The sequence below is a fragment of the Rhipicephalus sanguineus genome, chromosome 4 (genome assembly GCF_013339695.2).
Source record: "Rhipicephalus sanguineus isolate Rsan-2018 chromosome 4, BIME_Rsan_1.4, whole genome shotgun sequence".
Lineage (NCBI taxonomy): Eukaryota > Metazoa > Arthropoda > Arachnida > Ixodida > Ixodidae > Rhipicephalus > Rhipicephalus sanguineus.
The window spans coordinates 160684448-160702267 of NC_051179.1; the positions used below are offsets into that span (position 1 = coordinate 160684448).

The 17820-nt window shown below is 42.3% G+C and overlaps 1 protein-coding gene across 3 annotated transcripts in view; it reads left to right on the forward strand.

The window, feature by feature from the left end:
* Positions 1-16962, forward strand: part of LOC119390864 (evasin P672) — a 61891-nt gene extending 44929 nt beyond the window's left edge. For all 3 annotated transcript variants that reach the window (XM_049414967.1, XM_049414966.1, XM_037658573.2), the window contains exons 4-6: positions 8788-8828; positions 11932-12015; positions 16737-16962. In XM_049414967.1, the coding sequence (XP_049270924.1) occupies positions 8788-8828; positions 11932-12015; positions 16737-16859 (248 nt within the window). In that variant the 3' untranslated portion in view covers positions 16860-16962. The remainder of the gene's footprint in view (positions 1-8787; positions 8829-11931; positions 12016-16736) is intronic.
* Positions 16963-17820: the final 858 nt, after the last annotated feature.

Sequence of the window (17820 nt, forward strand, 5' to 3'; positions counted from 1 at the left end):
CTTGGTGAGCTCTTTAAGTGTCTCGTAGATCAGACTATTATTAATTGTTTCTGCTTTTGTGCTACAGAGTGATGTTAGTGCGTCTGCGAATCACTTAAAATTACCCATTTCTGAGCATCTCTTACAGAATTGATAAATTTTATAGCACTTAGAATAGCGAATAGTTCAGCCGTTGTAGACGATGTAACGCGAGATAATTTAAATGAATCTTGTACCTTGAGGTGCGGTATAATAAATGCTGAAGTTGAAGATTTTGGTACACTGGAGCCATCTGTATAGACATGCATGTAGTCCGCATATCGCATATATATCTGGCAGAGCGCTAGTTGTTGGGCGGCTAGAATGAACATGTCATTTTTTCTGAATATGCCGTCCACTGACACTTCGGCCTTTGGTAGGTTAAGTAGCCATGGAGGAAAATCAATGTCAGAGTTGAAAAATTCATTTCTTGGCAATATACTGGCTCTTTCCTTAATTTCTTTATGAACATGACTTCTATTCCTTTGTAATATCTCCAGAGCCAATGGGTGGGTTTTATGTTGCGTCTGAAGACGAAAAAAATGTCGACATGTTTCTATACTTCTCATGACTGTGAAGGGAGATTGGCGAGTCTCTGCTATTACAAGGGAACTGGAAGTCGCTCGTGGAACTCCTAGACATATGCGTAATCCCCTAGCTAAAAGTCTTCGAAGTCTCTGTTCCGACGTGGGTGAAAGGCCTTGTAAGATTGCCGCAGAGTACGCAATTATTTGTCTTATTAAAGCATTGTGAACAGTGAGTAGGGACGACACTGATCCACCCCACGACGTACCAGCAATTCTGCGAAGTATATTTACTGTTGCATTAACATCGTTTTCGAGTTTTTTTATGTGTGGTGTACAGGATAGCTGCCGATCAAGTACTATGCCAAGGAATCGATGCTGTGTCACAATCAATAAAGGTCGTCTTCGCTGCTGTCTTCGCTGCGACAGAGCCATCCCTCTCTCTATTAAAAAGTTGTTGATGGTATTTATGCCCTCTTGTAGTGCCGTCTGAATTAACTGAACATTAGTTCCAGATGTCCAAATGCACACATCATCTGCATACAGCGAGAATCGTAACTGAGATGGCAGTCGTCTTGCTAAATCAGCTATGACACAGTTGAATAGAAAATGGCTAAGCACACTTCCCTGTGGCGCTCCTTGCTTGACATCGTGTTCTGCACTCTTTCCTTCACCCGTCTGGACCAATATTTTGCGATCTGATAAAAATTCAGAAATCCATCGCAAGGACTTGCCGGACATTCCGAGTTCCAACATACTGAGTAGAACATGCACGTGACTGACGGTATCGAATGCCCTCTTTATGCCCAAGAACACTGCGACCGTCACGTTACCGCAGGCGCGTTCGTGTTCCACGTACGTTACTATGTCCATTATAACATCCATTGTGCATCTCTGCTTTCTAAAACCTGTTAAGTAGTTGGACAACACATCCGTTTTGTTGCACCACCACTCAAGTCGCGCGCCAATCATCTTTTCCATTACCTTGCATAAACAACTTGTCAAGCTGACTGGACGAAAAGAATCAAGGTACAAGGGCGTCTTTTCAGGTTTTAGAATCGGAATAACTCCAGCGACTTTCCGAGGTTGTGCTACAACTTCTTCTGTCCATGGATTATTATAAATGTCTAAAAGAGCTTTGATGCCTGTCGGCCCGAGGTTTTTTAGCATATTGTAAGTAACGCCATCCGGCCCAGCAGCAGACTTTTGACGACATGAAGCAATTGCACATTGCAGTTCGCTTAATGTCAATGCGGCGTCTAGTTGAGGATGTTGTGCCCAATGCCAAGCATTAATTTTATGCTTTGCTAACGCAACAGAATTATTAAATGTTGCATAATTTGATGTAGAGCCAGGTCTGCAGATAAGTTCACAAAATTCATCAGCAACCGCTATTTCCTGCGTGTGTAGAGCTAAAGCGAGGGCACGAAATGGGAAGCTCTGTGTTACAGGGCCGTTAAACGCTCGAATTACCAACCATGTTCTCGGAACAGGGGTGTGAGGAGAAAGCGTGCCGCAGAAACCACGCCAGCGCCGTTTTCCTAAATTTTCCATGCGTTTGCACATGACAATGTGGATTTTCAGAGCGCTTTTGTAAGCTTCTAAACTAGCGCTCCGTCGGTAAGCTCTTTCAGACCGGCGTGTAATGGCTCTGAAGTGTTCGTATTCTCCGTCAACTGCAGCGTAGTCTTTCGGAATTGGAACCTTTTTTGTGCATATGTTCACATTATCCTGTAAAAATTCCGTAAATTCTTCAGTGTCTATTCTTTGTGAATGGCACATATACAACATCGATTGAGGGACTTTTTAAGAAAAGTTTCGGTATCTCTTCAGCTCAAGTAATAACACTCCATGGGAAAAAAGACAAAGAATAACAAACTTTGTGAATTCATTCTTTGTAAGTTACAAAATAGGAAGACCACCTATTCACCCAGCTGAATATGGAAAAGCAATCCAGTTCTTTCTTTCTTCATTTGCTTCTTCCTTTCTTGCCTTCCTTCCTTCTGTCTTTGCTTACTTATTTATGGCTTTGTTTCCTACCTCCTTTCTTTCTCTCATACATTTCTTTTTTCTTTCTTCATTTATTTCCTTCCTTCTTTCTTTCTTTGTTTTCTTCTTTCTTTCTTTCGTTCTTTCTTTCTTCCTTTTTCTCTTTCTTACCTTACTCGTTTCTTTCCTTGTTTCCTTGTTTGTTTGTTTCTTTATTTCCTTCCATGTTTTTTCATCCTTTCTTCCTTTTTCCTTTCTTTCCTTCTTTTTTTCTCCTTTTTTTCGTTCTTGTTTCTTTCCTTCTTCCTTCCCTTCTTCATTTCTTTCGTTCTTGCTTACTTTCCATCGGAAACTTTAAAACAGTTATAAGGGCTTTCTGTATTATTTTCATGTGAGTTTTAAAGCCACAGCTGATAAAGTGGCTAGGCGGACATGTAGTAATTCATCAGCGGAGGCATTAAAGCTTACGTGAACCTGGCAGTGCTCGGTTCTACGAGTATTCAGGTTTCTAAAGAAATAAGCAGAACGTGAAAAATATACGAGCACTAATTGGCATTCATTTTTTTTCCATGTATGATTTTCCAAGTGTGCATCGTTTCCAACTCGCCGACCTCTTTACCTCACTGCAAATTGTCATCTGTACAGTTCAAGCGAACAGTTGATATCGCGATGATGTCTTTCATGCAAACATCTGGAAGAACGACGCTTTAACATTGAAAACAAGGACGCTGCACACGAAGTAACCAAATATCTTCGAGCAGGCAAAAAAGGGAGGCCTCGTGCCATAATTTTGGGACTGTAAGCTCCAACTAAACTCTTTCTCAAACACACAGAAGTAACACTTTAAACGTGGTACACTAATAATCAATTAGCTATAATTTGTTATTGTTGCGTTTAGCATGGTAGATACTTTGATTCGAGGCAGTGACTTTATGCATTGCATAACTCACACATTGTGTAACATTGTATATTATTGTATCATCACTGCATAACACTTTTGTCAAATTCATGCTGCAACATGTGCCTGAAATACTGAAGGAAAGTTGGGTCCTCGTCAGTTGTATTAACACACCTTTAGCCCAATTTCGTCACAGTGTTCGCTGTACACCGGAATAAAATTTTTGATTGATTTGATTGAATGCTTGACATATAGCTTTTACGACTTCGACAACGCGTAAGAATTCCCATCTAAATACAATAGAAGTTATTTCTGTCCTAAAGACGCAGTGTAAACAAACAACGCGAGATTTCCTGCCACAATACACAACATTCAGGAAAAATAGCTACAATGATAAAACACGGTTTTATGGCGATGTGATTGTTGTCAATAGCGTGTGGCCTATCTGTAGTGACATCTCATGCAGCTTGCTATGCACTCGCGGTTCAACACACAATTTTTGCATGGACGTCCTCTTAGTGGACGCCATTGAAATATGGGCCCCTGAACAAAGAGCATATAGCAGTATATTGATATTCTGTCTGAAGCCTGCATAAAGAGTAGACACTAGAGAGCACGGAAGAATCGCTTAATTCGTCAATTTAGGACAAAACGATCACATCGAGAATACTTACTTATATCTGCAGAAAGATCGCTACAAATTAAGGTGGTGCGAACAACGTACATTCCTGCATTAGCACGTAACGCTTGCCGTTGACCTTTAGTGGTTTCGCAATTTTATAGAAGGTACTCTTGCTCTATTTACAATAGAAGTGATAAGTTAGTACCGTTTAACCAAACCTACCATCTATTTGCTTTCTCGATGCCGCTTGCAGAATTGGAGGATTTTTCGCGAGGGATTAACATGATTCGAAGCATCGCTAAGGTTTTAAGAAAAACGATACTGTCTACCGTATTAACGCTGTTTTATTTTATGTCTCATGTGAGCGTACCAGCAAACGAATAGGGATCGGACGACAGCGCGTCTTATTAATTGGGATCAGGAAGGCGCGAATTCACGTGAGGAAGTTAAGCTCTGGGTCTCCTGATTAGGCATATGAGAACACGAAAAACAAGAGCCAGAAATTTCGGGAAACATCAGTTTGTCAACGTTTCCTTGAGTCATAAAAAGCGAGAAAAAGTCCATAGGTTTAAAGTTACCAGCAGGGAAGTGGCGCAAGCCATGTAAATGTTAGGCGTGTGTGACTTTGTACTTGTACACATGCAAGTAACGCTGTTTCATGCAGCTTCTGTAAAGATTTGTCGCTGATGATGCCTGCTGCATTTCGATCATTTGTTCAACAGAAATCTAATGACGTATTGCAGGAATAGACGGACATTCCTGGTAGTACTAGCGTTCATATTCAGGTGGAAGGTTCCCGTCCTCTCCACGGAGCAGCGCAGCCACCGCAACATCTAGCTTTCGGCCGAGGATCCCGATGACGACACACCGCACTTCCACCGATATATTACGTGAATGTCCAGCCAGTTGTACTTAAATATTAACTGTTGGGGTTTAATGTCCCAAAACCAAGATATGATTATGAGTGACACCGTAGTGGAGGGCTCCGGAAATTGCAACCACCTGGGGTTCTTTAATGTAATCACACGGGCCTCAAGCATCTTTGCCTTCATTGAAAATGCGGCCGCCGCGGCCGGGATTCGATCCTGCGACTTTCGGGTCAGCAATCGAGCACCGTGGCGCGTCCTGTTATACTTTCGACTATTTAAAAGATATATTTACAGCAGCGATTGCAGCGCTTAGCAGTTCAGCTCACAGCTCGAGCGAAGACAGCGGCGTCCTCTTCGTTGGGCATGGTCTTAGAGAAAAGATATTATATACATGTAGCAATATACAATGAGACAAACTAACTTTCAAAGCCACGAAAGATGCTTCCTTAGCCTGTCATGCATCACTCTGTCACGATATTTTCCGAAAATTTCGGACGTAAATTAAGAACATGACTTGCTTCTATCGTTATAAAAATGAAGCCCTCCGAAGAAGCTATTTCGTTTCCCTGATAATCAGTTTCGATGTTGTCCTACTCCATTTCGTACGCTGTCCAACTGCACAATGTGAAATCACGGAGTTTTGCATTTAGATTTTGAAGGGGTCGCTCGAGCTCGGTAAACGCATTTACTAGATTTGGGGCGAGCTGATATATGACGTTTAAGGGCTGATTAAGCAAACATACAAATATGTTTGGTAAGTGGCGCTTCACGAATGGCGATAATACTTCCGTTATACTTCTCCGAATGGAAGAGCGCGAAATGCCGTTGATGAATGCTGTATTTTTTTTTTTTTTTGATGTTATGCGCACTGCCACATCAATATCTCTAGGGTTTTATTGGCCTTCATATGGTTTTATTTTCAACTGCCTTCGACAAGACAGAGTCTACAGCCATTCCACCAGTAATATTGAATCAGCCAAAGTCTCCAAACAGAAATACCTTGTAGCCAATTTTGAGCCAAAATGAACCGAATAGATGGAGGATTCAAAATTAGACAAGTGAAGACTTCAGAAAAAAAGTATGTTTAGTCTTCATCCCATCAATTATTATTCACAAGCTCATTCTCAGAAAATAAATAAAATAATCCGTGTAATATTTCTTTGTAACTGTAAGCAGTTTAACTACTTTCTAACCACTTTGTAAGTGGTTTCAAGCTGATCACAGAATATAACCTAATCGCAGCTGGCCTTTCCTCATCGCTGTAATCTACCATATGCGGTTACACATCAGGCCTAGGGATTATGGCATATCGAATGCGCAAAATATATTGCGCCATTTGACATTCCAGGTTTTGATAGTAAAACACTAAGTGTGTAGACCAAAAAACGGCAGGAAGTGGAAGATGGAAGCTGCGCTGAAAAAATCCGTAAACAGGGGGTAGGTGCTCGGTCCTCGTGCTCGAGGTGGGTGCTCGGGCTCGAGCACCCACCCCCTATTTACGGATTTTTTTTTAAGTGTGTAGACATTGCACGATTTTCACATCAGTAACACATTCTGAGAGCGCGGCTTCATGCTCGTACGTCTTCATGCTTAGTTTGTTAGTAAACCGCGCTGCCGAACTTGTTGCTGCGACCAAAATGTACTTATTTTGGACAGTAACATTAACATTATTCAGAACAACACTTGCACGCTCCTATGTTTACTTCCACACATCATGAAAGGTTTCGGTATGTTTGCAGCCTTTCCAAGACTTCCGAGAGAAAAAAAAAACTGATTCTCGTTGTTTCTTCTTCGGCTTCAATATTTCCGGCAATTTTATGTGACAGTGCTACTGAGGTGAATGACGAAGAACATGCACGATCGACTTTGGAATGACGGGGCAGCGACACAACAGACTATTTAGACGACATATTTGCAGCGTCGGTTAAGCGCTGAACAATTTCAATAACAGCTTCAGCGTGGTCGTCCATCGTCTGCTTCGCCGGGCATATGCGCCCATCGCCGAAGGGATGATAGAAAATGTGCATGTCGCAAGAATAATGCCATTTACGTTAATTATTTTACGATAAGCTAATCCCAGTTTATATTCACGATACAGCACTTTACGCCTACTAAATGTTTTCTTTGTAAAAGTAAACATATACTTTTCTCTCTGTTAACAATCAGAAAGCTTAAAAAACACCATATTGATTTGACTGCGTTATAATTATTGATGAATGCCCGGCTCCTCTTGAATGCAATGAGCTTCCTTGAAATGTAATCAGCGATTTATGAAGCTCCTACTTTGTTGCCGTTTTCCATGCGGAGTACAAATATTTTCCTTACTATCTCTCAAGGGGGAAGGCAGTGGTTAACACCGAGAGCATGAAACTGGCTAACAACCGAGAGCATGAAACTGGTATAGTAAGAAAGGCCTAACAGTCTATGCGGGCTCAAAGTGAGGCGCATTATCCTAGTTAAACCACGTTGTCGAACGGAACCCGGTCCAGAAACCGTACCCGAATTGTCACCTTAGCTGAACACGAACATGAGCCGACATTTATGGAATGCGCCCCAACAAGAACAAACATAATATGATTTATCAGTTGCAACATATCTGTTAAATGTATAAGCTACATCAGTTGCTGCAGCCCCCAAGGAAAAACTGATTCAAATGGGGACTCACGTAAGCGGTGCATTGCTGTCCTTCCGTAAACGACCGAGTCCCTGAACTTCACGCGAGGCATGTCAATTAATGCAAAATACTTGCTATTAAAGAAACACGCCTCGATTTAGACAAAGCTGTTTATTATTCTTGCAATCCCATCCTATTTTTATTCACTCAAAACTAAACTCAATATTGCGCCCTCTAAATCACGGAGCACTGTACTTCACACCATATTCACGTTGTTCGTAGTGCTCTTCTTTTTACCCTTATGTTCGTCGTGATCGTGCACGACACCTATCTGTCCGTGCTTTCCACGTTAAACACGTTTTGCTGAACGGTTTGCTGAACGAACTAGGAAACGTTTCCTTTTGATTTATTGATATGAATATTTGTTGTTCATTATCCTCCAACAAACGTGCTTTGGTGCGGCTCGAAAATCTCCCTCTTCGCACATGCGTATAAATCTCCGGTCTTTTAGCGTTCTCAGCACAAATAGCAAAAGAAGGAAAGATGAGGAAGACACAGCTCAGAGTAGACGCCTCACAGGGGAACACAATAAAGCAGTGCCGTAGCAGTTCCACAGAAACCATTGCTCACACGTTGCTGCGTTTATGAGTACGCGTAATGTTGCTATCTGCACTAATTTTCACCAGCATATATGAAAAATCTCAACCGATGCTTCAAGTCTGCGAACCGGCTGATTTCTTCCACCTTCCGAGAAAACTTCAGGATGTGCCATGCATTCTGGTATAACACAAGACCGGTCACGAAGGCGCAACGGGAAGTTAAGAAATATGAGTTCTAGTGAGTATTCGAATGGAGCCATTTGAGCAGTGCTGGCTCTAACGTTTTAGGTTAGCGCGATTAACTCAGCATCACTCAGAACTAGCCGCATATAAATGCCTGGTGTGCCAAACCGGATCCTTAACTATTTTAGTGTAGTGAGGTGACTACCGAACCGTTATACATTTTTATTTGTCGGAACCATAGCTTCAACTGCCTGAAATGGAGCGTTTTTGAAACCAAAGAAATGGAACAAAAAGCCTCTTTCGTTTGTTTCGATCCCTGATTTAAACTACCGTGTGCTATTATTTGTTTTGTACAAGCTTCTCGTGGTTACTGTGATAGGCTAGTCATACTACATTGGGTATACATTCCCAGTAAAGAGATATTATGCAATGATTAGGCGATACTTAATTAAATGCAGATTTTTTTTCCAGGGCCGGTGACGTGCCACTTTGCGAACTCTACAGTTGGTCTGGTACGTAGTGTCCTATTGTTTCTTTTCTGGTGTAGATAAATGGTGCTTCGCAAGTAGTAAGAGACCTTGAGGACATCATCAATAGCATGAACTGAACCTTAAAACATAACCGTGTGTAACAAACAAAATTTATGCAAGAAACTCCGACACCTTGCGTGCACTGTGGAAGAAGAAATAATAGAGAAGGAAAGGCAGGGAGGTTAACCAGTTTAGGAAAACCGGTTTGCTACCCTACACATGGCAAAGGGTGGGGGAGATTTAAAGATGGAGAGGAAAGATAGAGATAAAGATAGCACATGACACAGCACACATACTCCGTCGGTCACTCTTGCGTAGTACGCGACATCTCTGTCACAGCCGCTTGTCCAAGTTCGTCTCTCTTATAAATCTCAGCAGTGCCGTCGTCGCCTTCAGCTGCGATGTTTTCTGTTGACGACATGCAAGAATTGTTTCAACAGACATTTGTCAACTGTCAAGGTGCGCTAGAACGGACGCCAGTGACTGTTTCTGGACATTATACAATATTTCGTCCCAGGTAAAAAAAAAAACAATACAAGTGGCGTCATCTTCGAATGATTCCACGAGAGCCATTATATGCAAGGCATGCCAATCCCATTACTACCTATGATTTACATTAGTCGGACGGGTACGTGACTTCATGTACATTCTCCTATCTATGAGTGTTTAACGACGAGCGGTGCTTTACAGCGGTATCTGATCACTTATTGTTGGACCTCTAAGCCTTCCAACTGCGGCGCGGTTAACATGGAGCCAAAAACACGCCTTTAGAAGATGAAACGCTTTAATGAAACTAGAAAAAAGAAAAGAAGAGGGCGAGCCAGTGCTGCCACGTGAACACGCGTCAGCTCGTGAGGAGCATCCATAATGATGATGTTTGGTCTTCTGTAGACGAAGGAAGAAAAGAAAATTGGCCGCGTATCTGCGTGCTTCGCTGCAAATGTCGTCTAAAGACAATAGAAGAGGCGCTGCGTGAGATATGGACGCCATCTGGCAATACGTCGGGAAACATGAGTGCTGTGTTGCGGGCTGGTAGTCCCGGCGCAGCAGCAGGCGAAAACCGGCGGTGACCAATACGACCGGCGGTGACGCCAGCCAACCCGAACACGCGGATTGGCGCGAAGCGCCGAATCAGAAGAAACGTCCGCACTCAACGAGTACACTCCACGCACTCTTTTATTTACACGTCGCCTGGGTAAAACAGGAATGCCAGAGCGGCGCCCCATGGCATTCTCACAGTGCAGTACTGAACCGAAACCGAAGCACAACAATGAGCTCGTGCAGAGGGCACGGAAGAAGGCAAGTTTCAGCGCAGTCGTATTTTCAGCCCAGCTTAAGAAACTAGGGTCTCTACAATTACGTATCTATGTATTTTCTATTAAAGGAACACACCACCTAATACTTACCTAGTGATGTTGCCCCTCAGATATGCGTAATGTTTGCTTTTTGATGAACAGTGTACACAAGTATGAACCTAGTCAGCCGTTCAAGATGGTTGGCCCTTGGGCAAGTGGTTCAACTTTGGCCGGGAGGCTGAGTCGAGTGACGTGCCGACAAACAGACAGAAAGACAGACCAAAATTTGTGCGTGTCATGCCCTTTATATGACGGCACCACATGCATGTCCTGCCATTTAGCTCATAGCCGGTCGTTCATGTTTAACTGAGACAGCAAAACAACCGTTCTCTGCCGCCTGCGGCTTCGTGCGTTGTTCACGAGCAGCTTTGCTCGCCAAATCTGAATGCCCTGAATGGATGGATCTCAATGGATGCGAGCTGGCATACCGATGAATAAACGCAGGATTTATGGATATATCGGCCAAAATCCACTTTCGCGGTAGCAAGAGCCAATCTTGGCCAAATATAAAACAAAAACGTATTAGGCTGAAAAACGTGTTTTGCAGAATCGTATCACCGAGTATCCAGTTATATATATATATATATATATATATATATATATATATATATATATATATATATATATATATACACTCAAGAAGCTTTTACAATGGACTAAACGTACTTGGGAAGAGAAGAGACACAAGTAAGCGGTTATCTTAATTTTATTTGCCAACGTTGAAGATAACCGCTTAGTTGCGTCTCTTGTCTTCCCGTATATATATATATATATATATATATATATATATATATATATATATATATATATATATATATATATATATATATATATATATGCACAGTGCATACATATATTATTCCGAATGTATTTCGGGGATTTATTCAACGTGTGGATCCCATCAAGTATTACATGAAATTATTTTAGGATTGATTTAAAAAAAAACGGGATGTAATAGCTTAAATATATTTGAGCTCAAAGTAAGTAACATTAGTTGACTCACTGGATTCAGAATCTCAGGCACGACAATGCTATATTTATTAACACTGCCACTTGCCTAATAAAGTAGGCAAAATACACGCGTCTTTGCAATTACTGCAGACTTGTGATGCACAACTAAAAGAATGAAAATTATGTTGCAAACTAAACACACCAAGGGGAATCATTACTGATTGAGGAGCTGGTGGCTTCACACTCAGGTGCCTCGTGAAACAGAATGCTGTGCCAAGACGCTCTGTCGAACAGTGTGGTGACCCGCGGTTTCAGGAGGCGCTGCCCGTGGTGTTCAGTGTCTCAGTGAATCGCATACAGCAGTACGACGATACCTGTTTTCTTCTGTTTTGCTGACGCCCCGTCAACCAAACATTCGCGATTAAATCATTATTCGGAAAATTAGAGAGTATAATTTCCCCGCACAAAGCACTACTGCCAAAAAATTCAACTCCAGCACTTGTCAAATGGGTGCCGCAGTGCCACCGTCGGACTGCCGAAGATGGGGCCGGGCACCTCCTTAAAAAATGGAGGGGGGGCCGGGCCCCCCACGCTCCCCCTGACTTTAAGCCCTGCGTATGCCACAGGAGTGAAGGAACGGGAAGGCTTAAGCAGAATCGACGCCAGCAGGGAACACGAGCATCGTCTTGGTGTCCGCGCTTCAAAGTAAAACTTGAATTCAACGTTGCAAACTGCAAGTTGAAGAATAGTCTCATTCATTCAATATTTTCTTCTTTCAGCTGGCGCCTCCGAATTGCACCGTGCCTTGTCATAATTCTACCGCATCGTGGAATCAAACGGAACCGGATAATTCTACGTGCTTTGTGAGTACCTCGCACAACTCGGCCTTGAAGTCGTTTAATTGACCACTCTAACTGACTATCCTCTCCCATCCAAACCCTACACCCTGTGCGTGAAAGTCTCCATAGCATGACAAGATAAAGGTCATATTGTGGGTTTTCAGTAACCCGAAGGATCATGCTCCTTTGCTAACGCGCACCATTTGACACATTCTGTAATACATATTGGCAAAACCATCTGAAAATATAGTTCTGACTCTTTCACAAAATAAAATTCTTCTTTGATGCTCTCTCCCAAAGGAAATCTTTGCTCAGAGGAGATTATTCGAGCTCGAGCTCACCAAAGTATTGCTGCTAAGCCGGACACGCCTTGGCGAACGAACATTCAACTTAGTGAGACTGAAATTATTCATCACCGTCGTTTCACTCAGCCGGAATACCTGAATAGATGTCTTCGAGTGTATTGTGCGCTTAAAAAAATATGTATTGAGCCGTGATGACGAGGCCTCAGGCTGATGTCGACCCGTGGCAATGTTGCGTACTTGAATATGCAGTGTTGTAGGCTCACATTTGAATTCTAATCAGGTGTTCGCAAATCTTCCAAGAGTTCTCATACATAAAGACGTACGGGGTTTGCTACTACTGCACGCACTTTCGAGTGTGGAAAGCGACATTGGTATTTTAAGCGCCCAAACTGGTAGTGGAGATAACAGGCAATTTTATTCGGCCAAATGGTATAAATTTTTGCGGTAGGTAGCGTAATTTCTCGTCAGAGTGTGCCGCAAAAACTTTGCGCTACCAAATAGCACAAAAAGGACGGTGACTATTTCACAGGTGATTAATTCTCATATCGCCTCGCTTAGTGTGCTTACTAGAGTTGTTGAAGCTTCATTTGATGGAGTGTTGACCGCGGTCGATCAATTTTTTAAGTTCGCAAGCTTGTAAAATCGATAAAGAGGTGTTGTGCTTCTTCGATATAAAATTTTATCTTTGTCATCATCATTTTCGGCCTATGTTATGTTCACTGCAGGCCGAAGACCAATGACTTTACGATTTACCATATCCTGTGCGAGCAGATTCCATTTATTGCGTGCCAACTTCCCGAGATCGTCACCCCGTCTAACCATCTGCCAGCCCTGGCAACGTCTCCTGTATCTCCTTATCTATTATGTTGCTCTAGCTGACCAACTGTTATCCATCGTATTACGACGCCTACCCGGATCTACCTTTATTTAGTTGTTGGTTTTAAGTAGAATGTCAGCTACCACTGTTTCTTCTCTATTCCACAATACTATATTTCTGTATCAGATTGTAATACCTATCGTTTTTCGTTTAATCGCGCTTTTTATGGTTCTAAACTATTCCAGAGTTTCTCTGCTATCGTCCAAGTGTTCTCCCCAAATGCTAGTATCAGCAGTATATAGTGGTTGTAAACATTACACCTTAGGGACACATTACGCCTTAGCGGTAAATTCCCTGTCAGTATTTGGAAGTGCCTCCTGCAGCAGCTCACGCGGAATTTTATTCTTTCGTAGATTTATTTTCATGAATAGACTCCATTCTCAGTAATTGCCCTAGGCATGCTTACTCTTGTAAGACTACACAGGTTGGAAGTCTTCCTATTTCGCTAAGCTAATAATCCTTAACCTTGTACTTCGCATATTCATTTTAGCGCTTCTTGCATTTTCGCGCTCTAGTACAGCAGAGCTGTTATGTACGCAGTTTGCCCGGTTCTCGTGGTAGACAACAAATTATCATCATGCTGGCACGGCTTGTCAAGACATGTTAAGCATGACCAAGCCTAATTGAGCCAAGCTCATTGTAGCCAAGCATAGTTAACCCTAGTAGATCATACTAATACTTAATTAGGTAAGCATAATTAAGCTAATTATGTCAAATAATTAGGCATAGTTTAGATTCTGGTGTACCCAGTCATGCCGAGCTCGGCAGCATAAGCCAAGCTGAGCCTAATTAAGACTAAGTAATAGTTGATTAGTGCTACTTATGCTAATTAACTAAGGCTAGGTTCACTTGTGATGAATTAATCGACACCACGCGTCGAATATGCAAATTAGTCTAAGTAATCTCATTCGCTTAGTTAGGCCAAGTAAGCTATAATTAAGACGGTAGACGAAACCTCGAAACGTGCAAATTAAGTCAGTTGAGCTAACTTACCTAATTCAGCTAATTATTATAATTAATGTAATTAGGCCACTTGGCACTGCGACTGCCAAGCGATTCCCAATCGAACCCGATCGATACATAGCCAATAGTCCTGATTTCCAAAGTGATCATGTCAATACTTCATGCATCGGCGTGTGAGTGCCTAGCCAAGCCGGGAGCAGCCGAGTGACAACCATCTCTGCTCTGTCTCAGCCTTGCGCTATTCATTGGTGGCTGGGCAATTTTTTTTCTAATTCGTCACCATCATAGCCGAAGAGAGCTATATCGTCAGCATATCGCAGGGTTGCTAAGATATTCTTCGCTAACATTATTGTGATAACAATTGTCGACACCCTCGGCGGGTTGCTGTCGTCACCGTCGGCGTCGTGGTCATGTTCCCTATATAGTGCAAATGGATTCGACACGCGCACCGTATGTTTTACGTTCGCGAGCGCTGGCGACGAACGCGGCGGAAGCAGAAATGAAACGATCCGGCTGTCTCGCACTAAGCGTGCGACATGCGATATCATCAGCCCGTGTGCGAGACCCTGCCGTCGATTGCTCCTCAAGCGCAGACAAAACTCCCCGCCCTGTTTTCGTCGGGCGAACGAGCATGGAGGGGGGCCGGTGCGAACGCTGGGGGCATTGCGTCGCTCGGAAAAAGACGCGGTCCTGAGCGCTGGTGCGCACGCTGACGTTAAATCCCAGATATTAATAATATAATTAAAGTACACCATCACCGCATTCATTTAATTCTAGTAGTGAGCAGCTGAGTAAACACAAAATTCAGAAAATGCTTCAAAGGATATTTCAGTTTACAGCTGAGTCATGCGGAACGGTGCAGTCTAGCTAACTATCAGTGGCACACCCTGAATGCTAAATGTTGCAGTGCTGGTCCTTCAATTCCAATCGTGCGAGATTGCGACAAGCACAATTTACGCATATGATTATGAGTCGTCCCTCATAATCATAATGTGGTTTTCGTACGTTAAATTCCAGGTATTATTATAATTAAGGTGGTAGGCCACTGAAAAAAAATGTTTTTAGAACAGCCAGCGTCGAAATAACTTTTTCTCCAAAACAAGCATGTCTTATTTCACTTACCCAGCCATTTATAGCGCAAAATTTTTATTATTTATTTTTTTGAGAGGTGATCTTCGTCAAAAATTGCATTAAAAATGGTAGTCACACCAACCGTGCTACGTGACTATTAGGTGGCTTAATGCAGGAAAGCTTTGGCGTTTGTGTAACTAAACGTTGGAGCTATGCAATGAACTGGGATAAATATTATGCTGTAAAGATCAAGGAAGTAATGTTAAAAAAACCAAATAAGATGGGGGGAAGAGCCTATTTAGACTGAACCTGTTTGCAAAATCAGCTGTGAATTAAAAGACATTCCATAAATTTATTTTCTTCTAGTTCACTGCACAGATATCTATGTTGTAAATTATTATACAAATTTTCAGTTCAGTGTACACACTGACAAAAAAGTTATGAAAGTTAGCGCCACAAGTTTTGGAGCAAATTCTTATTTTGGGAAAAACGCAAAGAAAGATTTCAGAGCTTGCAAAAGGTGTGCGTCCCCCTTGTGGCTGGTTTTAGAGATTTAAAGACATTTACAAACACGAAGTTATGTTTAATGACATCCTCATATGTAACAGTAAAAATAAAATTGATAAAGTATTTTTAATATTATTAATATAGACGAAACAACACTTACTTTCGAAACCAACGCAATGTGGTTTTGGTTTCGCTATACGAGCATGGGGCATGAAAAACTTTCTGTAACTCGCAAACTAATGATCACAAGAGGATAATTTTTGTTGCAAGATCTTTTTGAATGTTTTGGGGGTGCACAAAAAGCTAAAAACTAAAAATCGACCTCGCGAAAAAAATTGACTTTTGATGGTGGTCTACCACCTTAAAGTACAACATCACCGCATTCATCTCATTGTGGAAGTGAACAGCGAGTATGCACAAAATTTAGAAAATGCTTCAAAGGATATTTAAGCTTACAGCTTAGTCATGTTGAACGGTGCGGTCTACCTAACTATCAGTGGCGCACCCTGAATGCTAACTGTTGCAATGCTGGTCCTTCAATTCCATTCATGCGAGATTGCAGACAAGAACAGTTTTCGCATTTGATTATGAGGCGTCCCTCATAATCGTAATGTGGTTTTGGGAGGTTAGATTCCAGATAATATTTTTATAATTAAAGTACAATATCACCACATTCATCTCATTCTGGAAGTGAGCAGCGAGTAAGCACTAAATATAATCACGCGATGCTGCAGACGACAAGCACAGTTGTGAAAAGAAGCAAACTAGCGGGTAATTTATGTTTCGAACAATATAGCCACTGTGTTGGTAAAAAATGAACTTTTGGAGCAAGAGAAATAGATGCCCGTAAAACATATGCCTTGTTTGGACACAGCTATGAGAGTACATAGTGCCTCTGCAAAATGCGAGCAGAGAAGTTAGCATGTGAACGTTATAAAACTGGAAAACTTGTTTTCATTTTTGTTTGATTAAATAAATTTGTCATAATTACGTACTTATTTCTTCTTTTTTTCCTCTTCTAGTTTTCTTACAGTGATCTAGAAAGGACACTGGGACAGTCATCACCGAAAATGTACAACTGCACTATTGGTTTTTGCCAGAATGGGACATGTATATCCAACCACACATACGCCGACTGCTGGTAGCGGAGCGAAAACACACCATGTTCCTCAAGCCCGCTGACGTTATCTGTGAAAAAAGGTGTATATACTTGTTTGATATGTCAGGCAATAAATTTGATACCATAGAAACAAATCTGTGGTCTGGATAGATGAATCGAAACAGACTTTACATTAGGTTAGACAATGCGTGCCGGGGTAATACGAAGCATGGAATTGTTTTGTCGAAGTTATCACTGTTTTCCCGCAGATGTGTCAGAAATACGAACAAATACTACGCCTGAAAGAAACTTGGTGCCCTAATGTATATGTTCCACTGTAAGAATACTAAATTTCTCAGCCGTTTTATTGCTAGAGCAATTATACGGACACTCTGGACGGGTTTTTGGCGTCGGCGTCGCCCTCATGTTCCGTATTAAGTCCAAATTGATAACATCCTCCGGCGCATCGTATGTTCTACCTGCAGGCTTACATTACCGTAAGCTCCCCGTTAGCTTGCGGATACATCTGGCTTACATCACCGTAAGCCCGAGGTATCCGCAAGCTAACGGGGAGATTGAAAGAATGGTGCAGACAGTTAAGCGCCTTGTGCTCAAATCTGAGGACCCATACTTGGCTCTTCTCGCCTACAGGGCGACACCCGGCATTGTTCGGCTCAGCACTGCGGAAGTTCTGATGGGCCGGCGTCTTCGAACCCTCGTTTCAATGGCACAGCAGTTGCGTGGCCCAGTCAAGTGTGGTCTTTTGGACGTGAAAGCTAACGAACGCGCTGAAAGGAAGCGGAAAGTGCAGTCTTTTAACAAACGCCACCGAGCCAGGTGACTAAGAGAACGCACTCTTGGCGATATAAATCTGGGTGACCGACATGCAAATGAAAGCCACGGTCATTGCAGCAGTTGCTACACCCTGGTCTTACGCGGTAAAAACTGATGCGCTCTTTACGCTAAAGCGTAACAGAAGGATGCTGAACCGTCTGCAGAAATAGGGG